Genomic DNA, 22,276 nt, shown 5'->3' with positions numbered 1-22,276 from the left:
CATAAATTTTTGTGCCACTCACACGCGCCTTTCCTTTACAAAGTTCAACGTTTACAAAAAAAAAAATAAAACACGGGAGTGACAGAAAAAAGATCGAGAAACGTTGAGTTAAACTAACTGAGTTGCGTTGCTAACAATTAGCCGGGAGAGAAGGTACGCATATAGGTAACGACATAATAAAATGATTGTTTCCTACTACGATGAGACTCGGTGCAGCCTCCCACGAGGTGTCTTTAAGAAGGTCCCCTTTATAAAAATAGACAACCGCGTGCGCCTCTTTCAGTACATCAATTAATCCTTGTATTAATTAAAACTTTCTTCCCGATAGAAGATAGGGTTCGATAGACTTCCTACATCGGTATCTTGGAAATCGAAAGTGATCGACACCTGAAATACGTAATCTCCGAACATGGACTAAAATAAATCAGACATTTCGATAGTCGAAGGGACCTTTGCACACACAATTTAAAAAAAGTAGGAATAGATACGAACGTGTGATTAAAAATAGGCAATCGCGTATGCCTCTTTCAGTACATCAATTAACCTTTGTATTAATTAAAAATTTTCTTCCCGAGAGTTCGATGCTTCCTGCATCGGTATCTTGAAAATCGAAAGTAAATGTCAATAATGTTTCTCTTTTCTTTTTTTTTTCTTAATAAGATCGAATCAAATAAGTAGATTATCTGTATTTCATCTACGAAAATCGAGAGTACCGGCTTACAAACGTAAATGTGTCAAGTTGTGGGTCAGGGTACCACAGTGAGAGAGGATACAGCGTATGATTAAAAAAGATGGCCCCATTGAGACATGCCTCTGCCAAGAGGCGTTCGTAAGAGGCGTACGCACGATGTAACGTGAAGATGTTTCGTACAGATAACCCGCGGGAGAAAGTATCATATCATGCAGATCCTATGTAAATTTTTCGTGTCTCGTCGCTCCTCCGAAAGGCGTCAGCTAAAATGGAAAGACACCATACTACGCCTCGTGATTCTCTCCTGCGATTAGAGGCGGCATTCGTTGAGTGCAGGTAACGGGAATAAGAGAAAAGGGAGAAAATTAATAGCAAAACATTGGGGGGTGTAACACGAACGCGTTATACAGATAATCATTATCTCAAAGTGAGAAATATGTGAAAAGTTAAGTGATATCTAATGTTATTCGCATTATTCCGTTACTCGCTTATCGATGCTAATAAGCGAGGAAAACGCGCGTGTAAACGCCTACAATGTGTCATGTACAATAGTAATCTAGCGGGAAAGATTTAATGCATAACGGAAACTTCTAATCGTATAACAAGCGAAAAAGTGTGAGTGCGGCAAAGTTATTTATTGCTGAGAACTGCAAAGCCTCACGAAATCAAATGATTAACGCTAATTAAAAAAAACTAATTTGATCAATTAATTATTAATTAATACCTGTATTACAATTATTGCAAATGTTTTGCGAAAGTTTTTAGCTTTAAATATAATTCTCATATCGAAGGAGACAAAATGTGTATGTGTTTATTATTACGATTAGATTATATATCGTGAAAGTACAGTAAAAAATATAACTTAAAAATAAAACGACAAGGATTCGTTTCACTGGCCAAGATATCCTTGTGCTAGATTCAACGACAGCAACGACACATTCGTAACACGAATCTAGTGATTATGACATCCTGAAAGAAGCCTTTATGCACATCGTTGTCCCGTTACAATGATGACTATTAAATTGTACGAAATAAAAACACGGATATGTGTGTTTAACGTTTCATCTACTCCTACTGCGTCGATTTTTCAACGACGATAAGAAGTGCAATATTGCATCGCGCGATATGTGGTACTTCTGTATACTTAACAATTTTTGAACTCAGCAAACCCCTTGCGCGAACAAGCCGAGCGCGCTGCGAAAATCGTCGACGAGATCACTTTTTCTTTACAAACAGAATGTTGCAATATATAACAGTAGGGAAATCGGCTCGTATCAAATAATGGAACGAGCTAAGTCACCTTCTCTCAGTCTAAGCGAACGAAATTATCGCGAAGTGAAGAAATCGACCATAGGGTTTAGTAACGTTCACAGACTGGACTGATTCCCACGAATGACGTTATAATGGCTTTTACGAAAGCGGAAAAATCCGTTCTTTCGCGCGGCTTTCGGGAATATATGGGCGTTTTGTTCAGCTTGCGGAAGCATTAATGCTACTACTAAATTATTTTATATGTTTTATATATTTATATACAATAATTCTCCAATTATTTAGAAAAAATATATATATGTATATAATACGCTTCAAGATCGAAGTAACTTTTAGGAGACTCGAGAAATCCCCTTTCGATTTACGTTACAAGATCCGATCACAGTAATAAGCGCTACGCGATTTAATGTTACCCACGTGATTATTGTGGTCTTTAAGCTTAATCGTTTAGAGGCAAACAGAATCGATCTTCCATGCCTGAGCGGAACGACGCGAGCTGCGTCAGCCTCGGCCGCGAAGGGAAATCGAAGACGAGGCGATTCTCTTAAACAGATGAAACAGTCCGATCGGGAGCAATTGTGCAAGACGGATTTTCGCAAGACTCGTTCGCATTCATGCGAACGTACGTGCCCGGGGAAGAGCGATACGATTTTACCTGAGAGATGCATCATGCGCGCGCGCGCATGCACCTGCAGTGCATACGTGCACGCAGATGCGCGGCGCGGCATGGGATTTTACGTGAGACGTGAATAATTAAAAAGGGCACGCTTGCGCCATTTTCCGCGTTAATGAGTACGCGCGTATAGCTCTGCATTTCCTTGCAATTACGCCGGAGGAGAATCTCTTCTTCCTCTTTCCTCCTTCCTCCTTTTCCTTACCTAACTATAAGCTCGCAGCTGTACAAAAAAAAAAAAAATATTGCACTTATGTCGCGAATTCCACGACATCAAAATTTTTAATTTGAATCCTTTCATTTTCCTACAAATTTTATATTCCCACGTTTTTTTTCTACGTTAACTCCCGCCCTTCTCTCCTTTTCTCTCCACTTTCCTTTCCTTTCGATTCAGTCAGTTTTCAAAAAGCCGGTGAGAATCCGTCATTTCGATCTCGTTCGACTTGAACTTTTCGGAGAGATAGCTCGGCACATGTGGGAATCGCTTGTATAATCGGTCGGCACTTCCACGTTTCACGAGCGCGGGGGGGAGTTCGCGTATCACGCACGTAAGAGCCGCGGCTTCACGCGCGTGCGTTTATGCAACATTCCGGCATCGAATGTATGTATGTGTGTGTGTCTGTGTGCGCGCGCGCGAATCTGTACCGACGAGATCGTCGGTGTGTTCGCAGCAATGTGCCCCGGGGCATGAGGCCCGCGACACTGTCGTGAGTGAAAGTTATGCCGTCTTCTCTTTAGGGTTCATGTGTAGCATCGGCATGACCTACGATTACAAATCGTCTTCGAGCTCGCGGTAGCCTGTGGACGGCTGTACAAAATAATTAATTGTTTCCTGTTCTGAAAAGGAAATGCCGAATTCCGCTGGATCAAAGGATCGGAGGTCTAATGACAATTTAATTACTTCCAATCGGCAAACTGATTGGAAGATTTCGTAACTGTATATGAAAAAAAGAGAGAGAGAGGTCATCACATCGGAGTAGATGAATCATATTTCGTAATGACATTAGCTTGAGTGGATCTCGTCGATTTTCATCTTACTCGGGCTTCTTTTATTTTTACTCGAGATCTCTTACTTTAGACTTTTCCCTCTTCATATACAAGAAGAGCTTTAAAAGGCTAATCCGAATCGATAATTGTGCGAGCAGATTATTTGTGTGAAAGGATGAATGTCCGCGCGAGAGAGTCAATTTTATAATAGAGAGGCGCATTGACAAAGGAAAAGCAATGAGTCACGGTATGATATGCGAATAGAATTTCCTTTCCGGATATAACATATTGCGCGTTACGTATGCAGAATTAATGTGTATCTCTATATAACGCGAAGAATAAGTCATATTCCGCCTCGTATGCACCTTCCTCCGTATATAGAGACGTAAATTGTGCAGATGGCCTTTCCAATAAGAGTAATATGAAATATTACTCTTATATTTATCGGCATGATTGTTAATGATTGTTAATGGCAAAACGCGCCTGGCTTGGGAAAAAATCGCGTTACGGAAAGTATGCGCGGGTACACGCAGGAATTTATATAGACGTTGGAAAGGAGCGCGAGTAGGAAACGAGGTATACGGTCGTCACTTCAGAACTATCAAACGGGATTCTACGGGAGTTATATAAGTGAGAGGCGCGTATCGCGGTGATGAGTGGATAATTTTCTTTTTCGCACGGAGTTGCGCCGGAGTATGCACAGTATGTCACAATAACCGCGGGCAGCCCCTTCTTCGCCGTGTAATTAAGATCTCGAGTATCTGCTTAATTCGCCACAAATACGTTAATTACGCCCACGGGAACGACCGGTGCACCGTACTCTCGGAGCGGAGAGAGAGAGAGAGAGAAAGAGAGAGAGAGATTATTTAAATTAATTAGCAGTAATACGAAGATCACTCTACATTTCTCGATCTCGACGAGAAAATACAAAATAATTCGCGTTCGTGAACATCCTTTAAGTTTTGCGCGCGTAAACATCCGTATAAATTATGTTAGTAAAAAACTTAGATAATTATATTTAAAAAAAGATGCCATCTCGTGTAAAATATGTCATCATCCCCCGTATCATAATCACGTATCACTGTTTTAATGGAGTTTGCGCAAAGTCTTGATGTATCTGACATATATTTTAATTCCTTAAGCAATGCGTGTGTTGTGTGATATATGTAGTTAAATCTACCAATTTATAGACCTAATTGAGGTCATGTTTAAGACCGAGAAAGTAATTGTAACCGATTCAAGTATCAATCGCAAACTAATCGCTTTAATTGCCGCCGCTTTCCGGTTCAGTTGTCGAGCGATGTTCTCGATGCACACAATCACAATCAACGAGAAACGAAACGCTATGTTTGCTTTGCTACTTACTTCTCGTAGCGATATATACGACATAAACAATGCCTTATCTTGCGATTTATTAATATTTAATTCAATTAATATTTAATTGCGTGAACATAAAGGACAGGAAGACGTAATGTAATTTTCGGTCATACTATAGATAAAAATTAAATATGGAAATTTATTTTCGGAACTGTTGTCAACGATGTAGCGTTGTGTAAATTTTGAACTTTTATTTTATTATTGATGATGTCAGATACGCCCCGGCGAAGAGAGAGCTAGCGACGGTATGATGACAATCGCATTAATGAGCGAGAAGCGTGTCTGTATAATGAATTTTTTTATAGTATCTTATACAATATGTTTTGCGCTGTCAGAAAGAAGACTATGACACTATCTGGTATATGAGTGTGTGTATGTATGTATAAGCGTGCATTCAAATCCATAGAATGTTACTTTATAATTAATTTCTATTCAATTCAGAATCTCTAAACTTTGTGACACACAAGAAATACACAGAATTTTTTAATCAGAGATAACAAATAGAATTTTTAATTCTATTATAACACAAATTAACGTTTCACAATAATTTAATTCTATGATTTAATTCTATTAAAACACAATGGAATTTTTAATTCCATTGTGATATTGAAATGTTACATTCTATTGCGAGACTCTGAAATGCACGAGCAAGGTGAAATTTGCATTCGACGGAAGATGCACGTGCACCGGCTAGTTTTGAGGAGGAACGGATCAGCCGTAAGGAGGCCGCCGAAGAGAATCGCTGTGAAGGAGAGTGATTTTCAGGACGATCGAATGCCGGGACGATCGGGTCTCGGTGCCTCATCTCGTCTTCGAAGCTATACGGCCTTTGCTTTCACTTTCTCACGTGGTAGAGATGAGCAGACACCCTCTCTCTCCTCCTCCTCCTCCTCGTACCGCTTCGCCGCGAGGCTGAATTACTCCGCTAACCGGCTAATCCGGTGGTCATTGTACGCCAAAGGCGTCAAAAACAAATGCTGAAGAATGACATTTGGAAAATTCGTGTTTATTAATCTCACACCGGTCTTTCGTATAAAACGCGAAAACGACGCCTGCACGCATGAAAGTGTGTGACGGAGATATCGTGAAAATAAGATTACGCAATAGGTCATAGTAAATCAGAACAAGCTGAAGTTAGATGATTTCGAGGAAATTGTAAAACTTTAAAAAAAAATTTATCTAGGTAAAGTGAAGAAGATTATTATAATTTAATTCGTCAATCAAGCATAATATACGTATATGCGGTGAATAATATTATTAATAACTATAATGTTACGTAATTATAATATTAACATCGACAATTATTAAATTGAATTCCATTCACTTTCTCTCGAATCAAGATGCTGCATACATAAACATGTATTGCGTAACAGGTGGCACAGGTCGGGATGATCGTAAAGAATCGATTTGTTCGACTTCGTTCTTCGGTGCCCCGTTATCACAATATGCCATGCGCAATAATTTATTATATACTTATATTAAAAATTTCCACACTTTCGATATTTTGTAAGCCTTTTCGAAAAAATGGCGTTTAAAATAATTATAGAAAGATAATTATAGAAGAATATTATCAGTTATCTGTTGCTTAACGTCCCATTTTCATCCTAATTTATCTTCAAGTGTAATATTTGTTAAAAGGAAGATTTAGACATGCATAATTAATTTTAATTATTGTAATTAATATAATTAATTTTTAATCAAATAGAAAGTCAAAAATTTTTTATTTTCGTTTAAATCTTCTGGATTAAGCAATCTCGTTTGCGTTACACTTTTCATTTTCTCGTCAAACGCGCTGAAAAGGTGTAAACTTCACGGGGGATATCCTCGGTAAATGCGCTCGTGAAACGCACGCGCGTTATATGAGAGGTGGAGGACGTTCCTGACAAAAATCTCTACACTTTCACTATCTGGAATCGGAGTGCGTGACAGAGGGGGGGCGGGGAGGGGGAGGCAAAGAGCGGGGAGGCGGCCGGCAGTTTGGAAAAACGGGGAACTTGGTTATTGGCCGTATCTCAAGGCTAACCCGGCGCGGAAGATCCGCACGCCGGATCGCATGCACACGTATCGTGTGCGCCTGACGGAAGTCAGATGTATTCGCATACGCTTAGCACCTTTTTGCATCCGCTTAAGTAAGAAATCCTTGCGGCGGATACCTAACTCCTTGTTCGCAGTGCCGGTCGACAATCGTGAAACACGAGAGTTATAGAGTCGAGCGCGAACGGAAACGCGTGTCTGTTTGCGCAACGTAATGTATTTTTAGAGGAGAAAGGTATCGAGAATCGCAACAATCGTGTCTGAAAAATCCCTATGTCCTGAGTAGAATTTTTCGACACGGCACGAACTAATGAATGGACCAGCGTTGCTTGAAAGAGATAACGTTTCCTCAGGACAAAGATTGATCAAATAAAAACCCATGTTGTTTTTCGAAAAATGTACATTTTTACTTTAAACAATTCTATAACAACTTCGGAGAAAGCGGATGAGATGAAATAAAATTGTTTCCAAGGATGTTCGATTATAATCAAGATAATCGGATGCTGCGCATCCGTACTTCGCGAAAGTACCAGGCCAACGATGCCGCGCCGCGGAAAAAATAGTTCACTGGAACCTTTGACCTTCCGCGCTTTCTCCGCGAGCATGCCGGCAGTCTGCCGCAGGAATTGTCATGCTCTTTGAAATTCAACCAATGATACAATATCGGTAAGTCTGGCATTTAAATGGTAGTTAGAAGTTAGAAAAGAGAGAGAGAGAGAGAGAGAGAGAGAGAACGAGAGACGCAAAGTTTAATATACTTAATTATCAACGGAAACTCGCGAGAGAAGATCGCGCGAGTGAAGACGATAAGGGGATCCGTCCAGTAGGTTTTCCTAATTGCCACGGACTCGGGAAATTATTCTACATGTACTTAATGAGGGAGAATTTATGTTCCTTAGCGGCGAGACTAATGACTCCTACGTGTAAGATTACTCCGGGAAGCAAATATCACGTCACGCGGTAGCCTAGGGCACAGGCTCCTTGCGGGTTACTGCTTGCCGAGAGAACGAAGCATACGCGGGGAGATTCGAGGTAAATTGATGTAAAATTTCGAGTCAGAATTAGTTAATAATTGAATCTCACAAAAATCTTGACTAATGTCTGATACGTGCGAGATTATTTCTGGAATGAATTTCTAAAACGGAAGAACTTTATGAACGATTTCTCTCAAGGAGTGTATCCCACGCATTTACAATAAACACGGAATTAGTGGATATATCCCATTATGCAAAGATTCAACAAATGTTAAAAAAGATTCGGTAAATTATATGTAAAACTTTTTCTCTCAAATGATACCTATATACCTACTTACAACAAAATCATAGATCTTGCTTTATATACCTATTATAAATGAATTATTAAGATTTACATTTTCTCAAGGCGAACCTTAGTATTCTGATATTTTAAATGTTAAATTAAAAAATATCTTGTTCTCACCGCGATCAAATTTCTCGAATTTTCAGAACGCTGCATCGAGTTTTTAAAAGTCGCTTATTTCAGTTCTCACAGGTTGGCCTCTTAATGCGACGTATAATGTAAAATGAAGTGAGAAACGATTCGCGAGAGGATAAAGACCGTAATTGGTGACGTCCAGACGTCACCGTTATTATCGTCGTGTATCGTCACCTGCGACTCTAAAGGACCCTTCCCTATCATTCGTTTTTATCGAACGCGAAATCTCGCACACGATCGCGCTCGCCACAAACAAGCGGCCGTAGAATAACACCGAATGGAAGTTCTTTTACGCCCACTATCGTACGACGACGAGAATCGCCTCTCTGTAGGTGCAAATATCGTTCCATCTACGAGCGAACCGAAGACAACTTTCGCCCTCCAAGGCTGAGAAGATTCCTCGCGGCGTGGAGCTCATCGTGGCGCGCGTAATAGAAACGGACGGACAGTCGATTGAAAAATATAATGCCCGATTCGTTAATTGCCCCGTTACGAGGCCACGTATACGTACATGGGTCGATGTCGAAACGGGCCTCTAATGACTAATAGATATCACGTAAATCGACGAGAAACAGAATAAAACGAGTTTGAATCCTGATGATGGATTCTACAGGAAGCTACATGTTCGTAAAACATTCCAGCGAATTTGCTCGTCACACGTTTATATACACATACAGCGTTTTTCGATGAATGTTATTATCAAGAGACATTTAAAGTCAACTTATCTACATTGCTATACGAAAATCATTAGATCACTGCTTTGTATGAATATGTATATAAATCAAGATAAATGGTGTTTACACCAGCGAGTAAAAAAATTTAAATATATGCATGTTTAAATTTTATGTTTACTGAAAGGCCCCGAAATTGGATATATTAAAATTAATGTTCGAAAGCTAGGTAGACATTCATCGCGTGAGATACAAATTTCATGGCCGCAAATGCAGCGAGAGCGAGGATGATTTTGCGCGATGTTCTTTAGATTTTAATTCTAAAGCTATATCGTGGGTTTTTTTGCTTCTATCTTTCTCTCTGTCTATCTCTCTCTCACACACACACACATACACACACACACACACACACACACACACACATTGCATTGCACCGACGGCGCGCTGCGGGATGCAAGACAGGCTAAATTGCGAAATTTCAATTGTCGAGGTACGACCTCGATCTTCGTGCGACGGCGGCAAGTGAATCGGGCCACGTGATTCTTTTGCCTCGTAGACAAGTCCTTTGCATGTTCTATCTACCTTATAGCTCCAACCTGCGGAAGTGAGCCTTATCGCATTGAAGGATCGGGACCGCTACAATTCCATTTGCAAATGAAACCTCTCGGATCGCGAATTTCGACGATTTCTACCCGCGCGCGAGACGCGTCCATACTAATTAGTCGCTAACGTTTCGGGATTATGCACCTAATATCAGAGAAACCTGTGTGAGAAAGTTTAACTTTGAAGTTCCGAGATTTATAAACTCGGAGAAGTTTCCCCGAGTTTCGACAAAGGTATCTAAATGCCGCTGAAGAATTCTCTCAGTCCGTGCAATTCCCGTGCAATTATCCGGCGCAAATTTCGCGCTCAGCTATTTCAAGTATCTAACATCCTTAGAATGCGGTCCTCCCCCTCCCGAATAACAGAATGACCCGCGAGGCCGCGAGGCTCCATGGACGGCGGCGATTCGAACGTTCTAACGAGAAGACGCTCGGCACGCTGTTCCGTCCGCCGTAATTCCTCGGATTACTGCTGGAATGCAACCGAGCACTCCTTCGATGCACCCTCCGACGAGCGCAATGAGTCGCGATCGCGCGCCGGCAAAGGCCATCAAACGACCGGTCACGCCGAACTTGCGCTAACAGACGAGACGTTCGAGGAGCGTTCCTATCGAAAGAGAAACGGAAGGCGCGCAGATGCAAAATATTCACTTTTTTTTTATTTTATTCGTAAGAAAATAAAAGGAAGAAGAAAAAAATCTTCTATTATATAAAATTAAATTATTTAGATTTGCTGAATATTTTAACTTGCAAATAAAAAATATAGCTGTAAAAATATGGAATAAGTCTAATTTTCCATACGTAGATCAACATAAAAAAAATTAAGAGGACACGCCTTAATAACAATTTAATTTGCTTTTTTGAAAACGTGAGGAAAGTATTTACTTCAAGATTTATTTCTTGAAAGCCATCTTTAGACGATTTAATTCAGAATGTAATTTGTAATTTCCATTTGTAATTTTGTGCCGTGTAATATAAATATAAAAACTAACAAATAGAATAAATAAAATACTCAGAATACACGTATATAAAATATGTTGAAATACGTAGATTGTCTAAACAGGCTAAAGTTGTAAAAACACAAATTGAGCGTGTGAATAAATGATAGATGGAAACTGTGTCCGTACGGTGGCGCAATGCGAATATCCTTTCACACAAAATATGACTACTTTGACGTTCCATTAGAATAATTGTCGCTGACGGGCACATCGGCTTCTTTCTTTCATCTCTATTGAAGGCGCACGCGATGATGTTGTCTATCGCCACACCCTCCACACGTGATTCAATGCAAAACTTTCTTCCATCTACATATATACAACGCGATACGAAAACTCATCATCTACGAAAGCAGTTGCGTCAACGGGCGAAGTCGAACAGAAAAATTCGATGTCGTTAAAACGGGTGTCACGGACGATTATCTCACACGCTACTGTATCTCTCTTTTAACGGTATTTCCAAGTAATCGTATAAACAAGAATCGACGTGAAACGTTGAATTTAATGATAGCCGCGCGCGCGCGCGTGATGCTTGCCGATCCGCCTTCTATGCCTTATCCTTGACTCGATTTTCCAAAGGGGAACAGAATCTCTCGAGTTATACAGAACCGCTGCAGTTTTTCGCCGGGGCAGCTTCTTCCGCGCGCGATGAACAGGCGACACAATAGCAGGGGGGGCACCTACGCGTTATTATTATGCATCGCGCGCGCGCGCGCGCGCGCGCGGGAGAGGTTCTCCTCCAAGAGACGATAATGTCTCCCGCTTTCCCGCGCCGCGCGCGGTTTCTCCGACACCTTCCATCGGGCCGCCTACAACTAGGTATGTACGCGGTGGTAGTAAAAACGAGTAAGTTACACGGGAGTCCCGCGCGCACGGTATGTGCATATACCCACGTATAATACGTGCCATCGTCGCCGTTGGCTGCTCGGCGAGAACGAGCCCGCGGTTGCCGTAAGTGACGTAACGAGAGAGACGTTACGTCCCCGCGGCGGACCCCCCTGTGCAGCAGCACCGTTCTCTTCTTCGCGAAACGCGACGGGGCCCCGGCCGGGACCCCTACCTCGTCAGCTCGAACGCCCGGCGGAGCCCCATCCTCCCAGAAGGCACATCTTCTCCGCGCGCGCGGAGATCGGGGCCTCTTCTCTTCTCGGGTGCAAACGTTCTCCACGCTGCTGCAGTCGCGTCCGCGAGTCCGATCGCGCAGGTAACGCGTAGGAGTGCGAGCTAAGAGTAGCGAGAAGCGCCGAGGGTGAATCCGGAGAGGAGATAGTAATCCAGAGGACTCGACGAAAAAATATGGAGTCCGCGAGGCGTTATCTCGTCCTAATCGCGGGTACGTGTAATTAATACGAGAGTGGAGTCCGATCGCCGAAGTGGAATATGGGAATCGCTATATAATTAAAAGTCTTTGATCGATTTGTGATTTACTATACCATTTTGGTAGTCTGTCTATTTAAAAATTAGCATATCTCTCAAAGGATTTTTAAGGATCAAATTGTGATTTATTATCATTCTGGTAGTCTATCTATTTAAAAATTAGCACACACATCTCAAAGAATTCTATTTAATTGATAATTTAAATAATTTCTTATTTAAAATTTCGCTCATAGAAATCAGCAATATTTTCAATCAAAATAATCTTTATAAATACGACAGTGAATATTCACTTTTTATGTAGATGTACCCTCAAGTAGAAAAGTGCATCGACATCCATCAGGATTATCGCTACTTATCTTCATGATTCGCAAGAAAACGCGTTCACTATTCGAATCTTTAAGCGCGCGGTTGTGCATTCGCAATACGAATATCAACGAATTGATCGATGAGGTTGAGAATTTGCAAAATTATACAATAATAAAGAATTTTTTATGACAGATTTTACGAGAATAACTTTTAGAATAAAAAAAAAATAAAAAAAGTTACAACTCGCGATAAATGGAAAGGTATCGATACGAGAACATGACCCGTTACTGTATTCGGCTGTTTTAATTTCTTATGTGCAATTAATTATATTAATAAGTATTTGGAAATATAAGTAATAAAATATTAATAAATAAAGGTGTCCGCGATGAATTATAAACCGTTTTTGTACTTTTTTTTTCTTTTTTAATATATTTTTTTAATTGTTCAATGTTGATTATACGAACAGTTCCGTAAAATTCTGAGTTTTGTATTTCAGTGGGAATATTATGGGGTTGCGTATTAGGCCTTCAACGACCACCACCGAGATATTCCCAGCAATTCATGCCGGAAACCTCGTTCTCCTGTCGCAACAAGATTGTCGGTAGCTATTACGCGGACCCTGAGACCGACTGCCAAGTGTTCCATGTCTGCGTCTCTGTGGCTGGCACTGTTCAGGATTACAAGTAAGCGCTACATTTCGGTCTTGATAAGGATAAATTCTCATCTTTTATATCAATCTTTCGTCATCAAGAGTAAGCAGACATTCATGCGTCACGCGTATTGAAGAAAAAAAAACACTTCAAATAAAGTGTTAAAAATTACGAGGTTTAGAATTAATCTAAGAGTTCGCGAAATGATTTAATTATTTTTTTTACTTAATAGGTTCCTTTGTCCCAACGATACCGCCTTCGATCAGGAGAGTCAAACCTGCGCGGACTGGTACGACGTGGACTGCGAGGCCGCGACTCTCTACTACGCCAGCGACAACTTTGACCTGTACAGAATCGGTTCCGGACTGGAGTCCGTGCATTACGACAACCTGCGTACCGACGCCGAGCCGCAGGATCATCTTCAGCGCAGCGAGACCAGCGACGCTGTTCGATCCTCCGCGAACACGGTGAACCGCGTGTCCTCGTCCAACAATTACAACAACAATCGCGAAGTACTGCGAAGCAGCAGTAGCGGCAATTTCTACAATCGAAACAACAAGGAGGACGACTACGACAACGAGAAGTCGTACAAGGAGGAGCAGGATACCAAGAAGAAGAGCGGCGTCAGGAAGGTCAGCAGGAAGCAGCCGTACACCGGCAACGGTAGCAGCAACTATAATTCGCCAACGTCTACCACGTCGGCACCGGCCAGTCAGAACACCTACAACGGCAATTATTACAACGGCAACGCGTATAATCAACGTTCCACGACGCACGTCACGTCGACGACCGCGCGGCCTCAAGAGATCCACAGCAGGAACCAGAACACGCAAAAGTACAACGCGCCGCCGCCGTCGTCCACGTATCGACCTACCACGACGTACCAGGATACGTACAGTAATTATCAGTCACCCAGCACGACCGCCAGGACAACTTCGAACAACGTCCACAACACGAACCTGTACAACAATCTCTACAATCAACAATCGGCAAACTACAATCAACAGAACACCGGCAGTTCCGCTCAATCCACAACGCTGAGGCCGAGCACCTACAGCCCGAAGACCAGCTATCAGACTTATCAATTCGCGCAGTCCACCACCGTTCAGCCGAGCACCAATTATCAGACCAGCGATTACACCAATTACCAGCAGAGGAGCTACAACAACATCCAGCGAAGCAGCAGCACGCCAGTCGCCTACCAGTCGTCCACCACGTCCGCGCCTACGGTTTATAACACTAATTACAACAACAACAATAATAATTACAATAACCATAATTACAACACCAACAACAACGGTCAGTACAGATCAGCCACGTCCACTACTCAGGACGTTCCACAGACCACCGCGAAATATTACGCCAACAATTTTGCGAGCAACAGTTACGCGCCCACGACTTACAGCCCGGCAACGAAAAAATACGTGAACGCGGAAAATAATGTCGCGCAGACCTTGAGGAGCAACGACAACGGCCAATACTATAACGACAAGACGAGTCAAGCGATCAAGCCATCCACGCAGTACTACGATAGCACGAAAACGCCCAAGAAGGCGACTCAGTATAACAATTACGACAACGCGAGCAGCGGCAAGTCGTACTACATCGAAACGAGCACGGGTAGCTACAATCTCGCGAGATCTTCCGTGCAGGGTATCGGTTTCAGTCCCGCGAGCATCAACCATCTCGCCGAGTCGCCGAGGACCACCACGCCGGTGCCGAGGTAAACTTCCGACTTGTAATAGTCATCGAATTTAGATTTATTCCAAAGAATCGCTTAAATCCGTATTCAGCCTTAATTCGCGTGAACGAAGTTTATAAGTGTTAAAATATTATCAATTAAAAATTAAATTATATATTATATATATTATTACACATATTACTTAAAGAAAGAAGATAATTTATCGAAAATACAAGTAGCATACTCGAGAGCCTATGATATTTATCTTTCACCATTTATATTTCCTGTACTTTCGATTAAATTTTTCCATCTTCGTAAAATAATTTTACGAAGACTTTAATGTCATATAAGAGAGAAAAAAAAAGAATTAATCGCAATGTTCTTCTTCTTTATTGCAGACGGTCAGCTTCTAGCGCTACCACATATAACCCGAATACTTTTAACTCCAACGCTCAGAGGACCGTTCAACCGACGACGACGCCACGTGGAGCCACCTACGTCAGTGGATCCGCGAGACCGTTCACGTCGACGACCAGATTACCTAGCAGCAGCAGCAACGGCGGTAGCGGCAGCAGCACGACCGCGCGACCGAAATCGGGCAAGAAGAACGACTACGATTACGCGTATTACGATAGCACGGGCGGCCTGGAATACGACGGGGTCGACCTGGAGCATGTCACCAGTAATAAAGAGTCCACGAAGATCGCGAGGAATTAAAACAGTCTCGTTACGTCTCGTATCGCGTCGAATCTCTCGATACTTCATCGATACCAGTGATGTAAAGTATTGAGGAGCAAGTATCTCCTTGTAGTTATTCAGGTGTAGGTATGGTTTTTTTTAATACCTACATGCTTGTACCTGGATATATCTTTTCCAACGAAAACGGCTGTATTCGTAGAAGAAGTTCGTTATTTTAATTATTTACTCGCGAGGTAAATTTTTTAAAACACATTTCCATATTCAACGGTACAATATAATCGAACATAAGCAAAATTATATGAGAATAAAGCTTTCAATTAGCTGAAATTACGTGTACTTTTGAAGTATCTACATCTAGATACTGAAAATAAAAGTGCCTTTTACATCACTGATCGATAGGAGAAATTCCGTGTGAATTATTGTTTATTTAGTGGCCAGTCATCGTCAAAATCGGTCTTCGATTGAGTACTCGCACAAAGAGGCGCAAAGCGGGAAAGCGTATAAATATTGAATACCGATTTTGAGAGAGAAAGAGAGAGAGAAAAAAAACGAATTATCGAGATCGATATTGATCCACTTAAAAATGCGTATATATGTTCAATCGAGATTTTACGGCTCGTCCGCCGTTATTAACAATATAATAATTTTGTAGTTCAGTATTCTAGGCTAATTGTTTATACATATTTTACGATGCTTGATCCGCGCAGCATTGAGCGTCAACGATATTATCGATATATTATACGAACGTTAAGAAATTTTGAACAAGCGCAAAAGATTTCGAAATGTTCCGATATTAATCTTTCCCCTTTTATTCCGTCGCGTCAAAGAAAGTGTCGTGGTTAACCGATTATGAATAACGCTTACTATGTATTGGTAACTGTAGTAACGAAGTTGAGTTTGTCGAATTGTTAAATTTCTCACATATTTTGTGCGCGCATGTCAACAACAGCTCGCACGAAATGTGTTAATGTGAAATGATTTAAGATTGTTTAATTATCTGCGTCTCCCTCTGCCCCCGAAGTACTGATTGTGAGTGTATATACACTATAACTATTTTAATTAAGAAAAGCATTAAACACCATGGTTTATTATTTCATCCTTTCTTAACGGTACTTTTGCATTTTTTTCTCCTATTTCCTACAAAAAATTGAACTTCAATCTGTGCACGTGAATTCGTTTGCGAAAATATCGTTTATAAAGCATTAATTTCAATGCTGAAATAATTTTTTATTACAGCAATTTCAGCATCTTATTTATAACGTTTTCGGATAAATTTTGATTAGTGTTTTCGAATAGATTTCGATATTTCGGAAAGTATTCGTGATGATTATCATTAATTTCTATCATGCATTCCAATTAAAACGTTCGCTCAATCAGATTACGAGAATACGAGTGTACTACGATCGCACGAACCCAACTTGACAAAACTATCGCCTGTTCATATTATCAACTATAATATACAGTTTAAGATCTATATACGTGTATCGGATGCGCAATACTACGATCGCATGGAGTTTGGTTGATAAAATAGTCGCCCATTCACATAGTTTTATAATTAATATACGATTAATATATCATAATCAGTAGTCCGACACATTTTTTCGTGTCAAAATCTTTCACGGACATTTTTAACTTAACGTGAGGAGCGATTAATTAATTCCACCAATCACCAAAAAAAAAACAATTAATATCTTTATTACCTTATGCTTCATAACACGGTGATCTTTCGTTCCTGTAGCATCAGGCAGCGTCGGTCGGTCAGCAGGTTCGGTCATCGGCGTTGATTTATCCATAGATCCATCATCCACGTCGATTCGTCTGTGAATTCAACACTTTTCGAGTTAGATCGCACGTGCGTGGAGTATTTCGGACGAGAAATAATATAAACGAAAAACGCATAAAAAATGACGAGTTACCATCGCGTCGCGCGTCGCGTCGCGTCGCGTCGATCATGTCGGTAACTGCCAATACGCGTGAATTTCGGACGCTTCAAAGCAAGCCGTCTCGATGCGTGGTGTTCGACGTACGCGACGTATGCAATTAGAAAAATGACCGAGTCCATTCCTTGGCATTTTTTACGCTCGAAATAACGTTTGCATGCAATCGCAGAGAAAAACTCGCGGAGAGACGAAAATACAAAAAATTCAAATAAAAAATCAATTCAATATGAATCTGTTATGGTTTTCCATCAATGTCTCGTCGATACGCGAAGTGTCGACGAAAATAGCGGGTTTCGCTTCATGCATTCGCGAATATCGCGAAAAGACGCGTGCACTCGATCATGCTGCAGCGATTCTAGCTCTTATTGCAGAACGGCGAAATGTACATATACGCGTATCTGATATAACGATTACACGCTCGTCGCGCATGATATACTTCGACCGGAAAAGGAGCTCGAGGTACGCGCGGGCGACGAGAAAATACTCACCGATCGTCTCCGCGACGAGCTCGATCGCGATCTACGCAATTATAGCGAACCGCGATCCCGAGATCGCAACCGCGTGAGCGCCGCGACGATCCGCGACTTGCAGGCTGCCTCTCTGCGTAGCGTTAAATTCGACAATCTACAACAAAAACAGACAACTGATAGAAAATCCTCGCGCGAGATACGCTTTGGGATACAAAGATCGCGAAAGATCGAACGCGAGATTCGAATATTACTTACGCGTCGCGGCGACGCGACGTCCCGCAGCGTCGAAGGCAATGCCGGAAATGACGGAGCCAACATGGCGGCTGGCGCACGACGACGTCACGCGATTCTCGATACCTCGATTCTCGAGGTGCCGCGAGAATCGAGGTATCGAAGCGTGACGTCACGGCGCGTCACCTAACCTCTCACGGCTCGCCGTGAAACCGTCGCGAGCGAAACCGTCTGCTGTTCTGTCACACCGTCAATTACGTGCTCGCGCATTGCTCGTTCGCGGTTTACTTTGGGTTCGAGAAATTCAGGTATTTCAACTCCTCCTCTGTGCTACTCGCGCGTAATTTCTTCATTCACATTTCTGCCACGAAATTACATAATAATCTCGACGAGACTGCATGTGCGAAATAAAGGCGTCGAGGGGCTGGAGGGGCGAGGAGGTTAGGATCTCGCGGTGTAACAAGTCCTCAAGAAAGAGGGAAACGATCACTGAAAACTTTTAATAATTCCGGCAGAAATCGCAAAGGATACCTCGCGACACCTCGTGGCTGCGTTCCTTGCCCGAATACCTCGACGTTCCGTTTCGACAACGGAGAATTCAGGCTGTTGCATAATCTCCCTCGGTTTTGAGGTTATTTCGCGGATATTCGAACAGCTTCGATTCGATTATTCCTTGATCAGTTTACCTCCTGTCTATCGTTATCGTTGGTCATTCACGTCGCGCTCTACGACCTCTTCTCTCCATGCATTTTTACGAAGACCTCTGTATCTCTTCTTTTTTTTTTTTTTTCAAAACAGGGCAAGGAAGGACAGTCATGGGCAACGCTCTTACCGCGGCGTCTGTATCAGCGGCCGACGTGATAGCATCGCTGTCTCAACAAGTCGCCAAGCTAGAGTCTCACGGGACGAAGGAGAGACAGGTCGAACCGCCAGCGGAATGTCCCATGCACAAATCGGGTCAATTTAACACTATAAGCTACACCAGCGAGTGTCCGATAGATAAAATGGACGAAAGTGAAATAAATCCTCTAAATATGGTAAGACACGCGCCAGACTTCTTTCGTCTGTCCATGAATACATTATGAATATTATGTGATGTATCTGTTAGGGTCTCATAAAATTTTAGTCCTCTTTATTAGTATATTATATGGATGGACATGATTTTAGATGCCACCGGCGAATCAGCAGCCTGCTCCAGACCAGCCGTTCCCTTTGCCGACCGACAGGCAGGTGTCGACGATACCTAAAGCGATCGGGCAGGAGGGAGAATTCTGGATATATCCCTCTCAACAGATGTTCTGGAATGCCATGCTGCGGAAGGGATGGCGGTGGAAAAACGACGACATCTCCCAGAAGGACATGGACGACATAATCAAAATTCACAATGCCAATAACGAGCAGGCCTGGCTGGAGGTTCTCAAGTGGGAGGCCCTTCACGCGCGAGAGTGCGGCAATCCCAAGCTGCGCAGCTTCGGCGGGAAAGCGACCAAGTACTCCCCGCGCGCGCGCATTCGCCATTGGATGGGGTGCGTTGCTTTCTTGTAATCCTGATGCCGATGAGTTAAAAATTTTTTTAACTCGTCACACGAGTCTTCATTGCGCTACGTCAATAATGTCGCGCTTTCAGGTACGAACTGCCATTCGACCGGCACGATTGGATCGTAGATCGCTGCGGTAAGAACGTGAGATACGTTATCGATTACTACGACGGCGGGAAGGTCAACGACAAGTACACGTTCGCGCTGCTCGACGTGAGACCTGCGATGGACTCGTGGGACAACATCTGGGATCGGATGAAAGTGGCGTGGTGGCGTTGGCGATACCAGTCCAACGACGAACCAGTGTCCACTGCCACGGTGCATTAGCTCTTAGGTGCCAGTATGAGATAACGCTAACCCGAGGAACTTTCACTGAATTAACAATTAATATGCCTTAATGATCGCGCGACATAACGCTTGTTTTATGTGGCGAGACAGATCGCGTTATACATACAACTTGTGTATATACTAGTCGTATACATAAGTATCGTAAATACAAGTTTATGATATTTAGTTAGCAAAATAACAGCAATTATTAAAGGGAATTTAAAAAAGCATTCGTGATATTCATGATAATAAATTTTATATATATCTTACAAACATACATACGTGTGCACATATCTTTTTCGTCCATTATACATAAATCGATTATAATTTATCTGTAGTGTCGAGTAGTGATTGAAAATAATTTAATGGCGAATTTGTTCTGAATCATAGAATTGTACTTAAATTATGTATTATAACATCAATCTGATTTATATATAAAAAACATTCTTAAATACTTAATTTTACGATTGTAAGTTATTTTGTTAATATTGCGACATTTAGGAACTTATTGCCAATATACATCGAATACTCTCTATTTTAATCTTAAGGCTAACAATAAGTATTCAAAGACCCTAGATAAAAAAATTGTATTTATTTATATTTATCTTGTAGATGATATGTTAATCTTTCATGAGTATGTACCTCTAATTTTATATCATAATTGTTTTATTTATTTATTTTTAATCATTACTGCTTTTTTCCTTATCATAAAGCGAGGAAAATTTATTATAAGACTTGCACTTATTAATGGACTTCAAACTTCATTTAATAAAAAATTAGAATAAATTGATCAAAAAGTATTAAAGCATTCGTATTATCGCTACTTTTACGAATTACTTAATTGCACGGCTTAAATTAGGAGATAAATAATTTGACAAATATTCACTTTTATACATTGTATTATTTTATTGTCAATATATATAGCTCCATTTATCTTTCCATTTATAACATTTATCTTTCTATTTATAATATTTATCTTTTCATTTACAATATTTAGCTCCATTTATAACATTTACAGTTGTACAGCAGAATGTTTAGTAACTTTGTACATCTTATAACTAAAGTTACATAACTTCGTCCAAATGGATTGACGATTATTAATTGTAGGAAAGTTCAGATATTGTTGAAGCTCAACAGGCAATTACAAGGGTACTGTTAGACCAAAAATATAAACTTTAAATATAATAATATGTGATACATATAATTTGGAATATAAGTATATTCGGCAGCATTGAATCAAAATTGTACTTCATTTTCTAAGTAAGAATACATGTAACATTAATCGTTGGTCATTAAAAATAATTTTATTTTTACAAATGTTCATATATGTACATATATTAATGGCAGTTAATGGGAGCTATATTCTTCACTGACATTGGTGTAAATTATTGGACAAACATCTTTCCAAGTAAAATATTCAATACTTAAAAAGAAAAATGAATATATATTTTATATACTTATAAAAATTTATAATCAATAGATTATATATAAGCCAAAATTGGTGTTACTCTATGTATTCCTATAGTTGCATATATGCATACATTAATGCTGATAGATACATCACACTAATATATGCATAAATTATAATTATAATTCTAACTATAATATAACTTTAATTATAATTATCATTCTATAACGAAACGTTCGATTCTCAATTTAATACATAAATGGCAGCTGCTACAGACGTACCAACATTCGTAATTTTACGTAGTAACATTCTCTTGAACACTATTAATCTTATTATTTAACACTTAGAATTCGTTAAATATAACACATCTAATATTAGATAATAGTCTAATATTAGATATTATATTAAATTTCACCTCTCTCTGCTCTCGACTGGGTAAATAGAATGTCATATACACTGTTGGCACATTAGATGATTTACAGAAAAATGAATAGCATTAATTATAACAAAGAAATAGCGTTAATTAGAATAAAGAGACAAACAATACCGTCATGTTTTTTTCCCGTTTCTTTCACATGTTAATATTTTATTAATAAGCAGTAAATGTATATTAATATTTTATTAATAAGCAGCAATGTAATAGAAGCCATAATGATATAGTAAAATATTCCATTTATAATATAAAATATCAAGTAACAGAGAGACCTAAACATTAAATGTCATTGGACCACATGCACATATACAGCGTGTCTTGCTTCTATCTGAGCACCTTCGTTTAAGAAATAAAAACACTGATTTACTGCACAAAAATATTGATTAATGTGCATGGGAAGCGACTGAGATATATTGATGATAATAAATTATAGAGGCACATTTATATATATATATATATATATAT

The 22,276-nt window shown here is 40.5% G+C and overlaps 2 protein-coding genes across 3 annotated transcripts; both read left to right on the top strand.

The window, feature by feature from the left end:
* Positions 1-11,877: 11,877 nt before the first annotated feature.
* On the top strand, positions 11,878-16,560 carry LOC105448765 (homeobox protein 2). The gene is made up of 4 exons (XM_011687509.1): positions 11,878-12,084; positions 12,931-13,117; positions 13,317-14,807; positions 15,164-16,560. The coding sequence occupies exons 1-4, from the start codon at positions 12,048-12,050 to the stop codon at positions 15,480-15,482; spliced, it is 2,034 nt and encodes a 677-aa protein (XP_011685811.1). The 5' UTR covers positions 11,878-12,047; the 3' UTR covers positions 15,483-16,560.
* A 1,717-nt stretch (positions 16,561-18,277) lies between these two features.
* Positions 18,278-21,580, top strand: LOC105448764 (cytochrome c-type heme lyase). Of its 2 annotated transcripts, XM_011687508.1 has the most exons (5): positions 18,425-18,545; positions 18,621-18,736; positions 18,904-19,142; positions 19,273-19,631; positions 19,733-21,580. In XM_011687508.1, the coding sequence occupies exons 3-5, from the start codon at positions 18,921-18,923 to the stop codon at positions 19,968-19,970; spliced, it is 819 nt and encodes a 272-aa protein (XP_011685810.1). In that variant the 5' UTR covers positions 18,425-18,545; positions 18,621-18,736; positions 18,904-18,920; the 3' UTR covers positions 19,971-21,580. The 2 variants fall into 2 exon arrangements, with proteins under 2 accessions (XP_011685809.1, XP_011685810.1); XM_011687507.1 differs by lacking the exons at positions 18,425-18,545; positions 18,621-18,736 and adding an exon at positions 18,278-18,413.
* Positions 21,581-22,276: the final 696 nt, after the last annotated feature.

Source organism: Wasmannia auropunctata, unplaced genomic scaffold (genome assembly GCF_000956235.1).
Source record: "Wasmannia auropunctata unplaced genomic scaffold, wasmannia.A_1.0 LD336078.1, whole genome shotgun sequence".
Classification (NCBI taxonomy): Eukaryota; Metazoa; Arthropoda; class Insecta; order Hymenoptera; family Formicidae; genus Wasmannia; species Wasmannia auropunctata.
The sequence above is the reverse complement of the archived record's forward strand: the minus strand, read 5'-3'. Positions and strand labels throughout refer to the sequence as shown.

Bases quoted from the DNA above. Each gene is read 5' to 3' on its own strand.
- LOC105448765 (XM_011687509.1), top strand. From the start codon at position 12,048: ATGGAGTCCGCGAGGCGTTATCTCGTCCTAATCGCGG. The intron at 13,118-13,316 runs GTAAGCGCTACA...TTTACTTAATAG, and splicing joins GGCACTGTTCAGGATTACAA to GTTCCTTTGTCCCAACGATA. The intron at 14,808-15,163 runs GTAAACTTCCGA...TCTTTATTGCAG, and splicing joins ACCACCACGCCGGTGCCGAG to ACGGTCAGCTTCTAGCGCTA.
- LOC105448764 (XM_011687507.1), top strand. From the start codon at position 18,921: ATGGGCAACGCTCTTACCGCGGCGTCTGTATCAGCGGCCGACGTGATA. The intron at 19,143-19,272 runs GTAAGACACGCG...ACATGATTTTAG, and splicing joins AAATAAATCCTCTAAATATG to ATGCCACCGGCGAATCAGCA. The intron at 19,632-19,732 runs GTGCGTTGCTTT...TCGCGCTTTCAG, and splicing joins CGCATTCGCCATTGGATGGG to GTACGAACTGCCATTCGACC.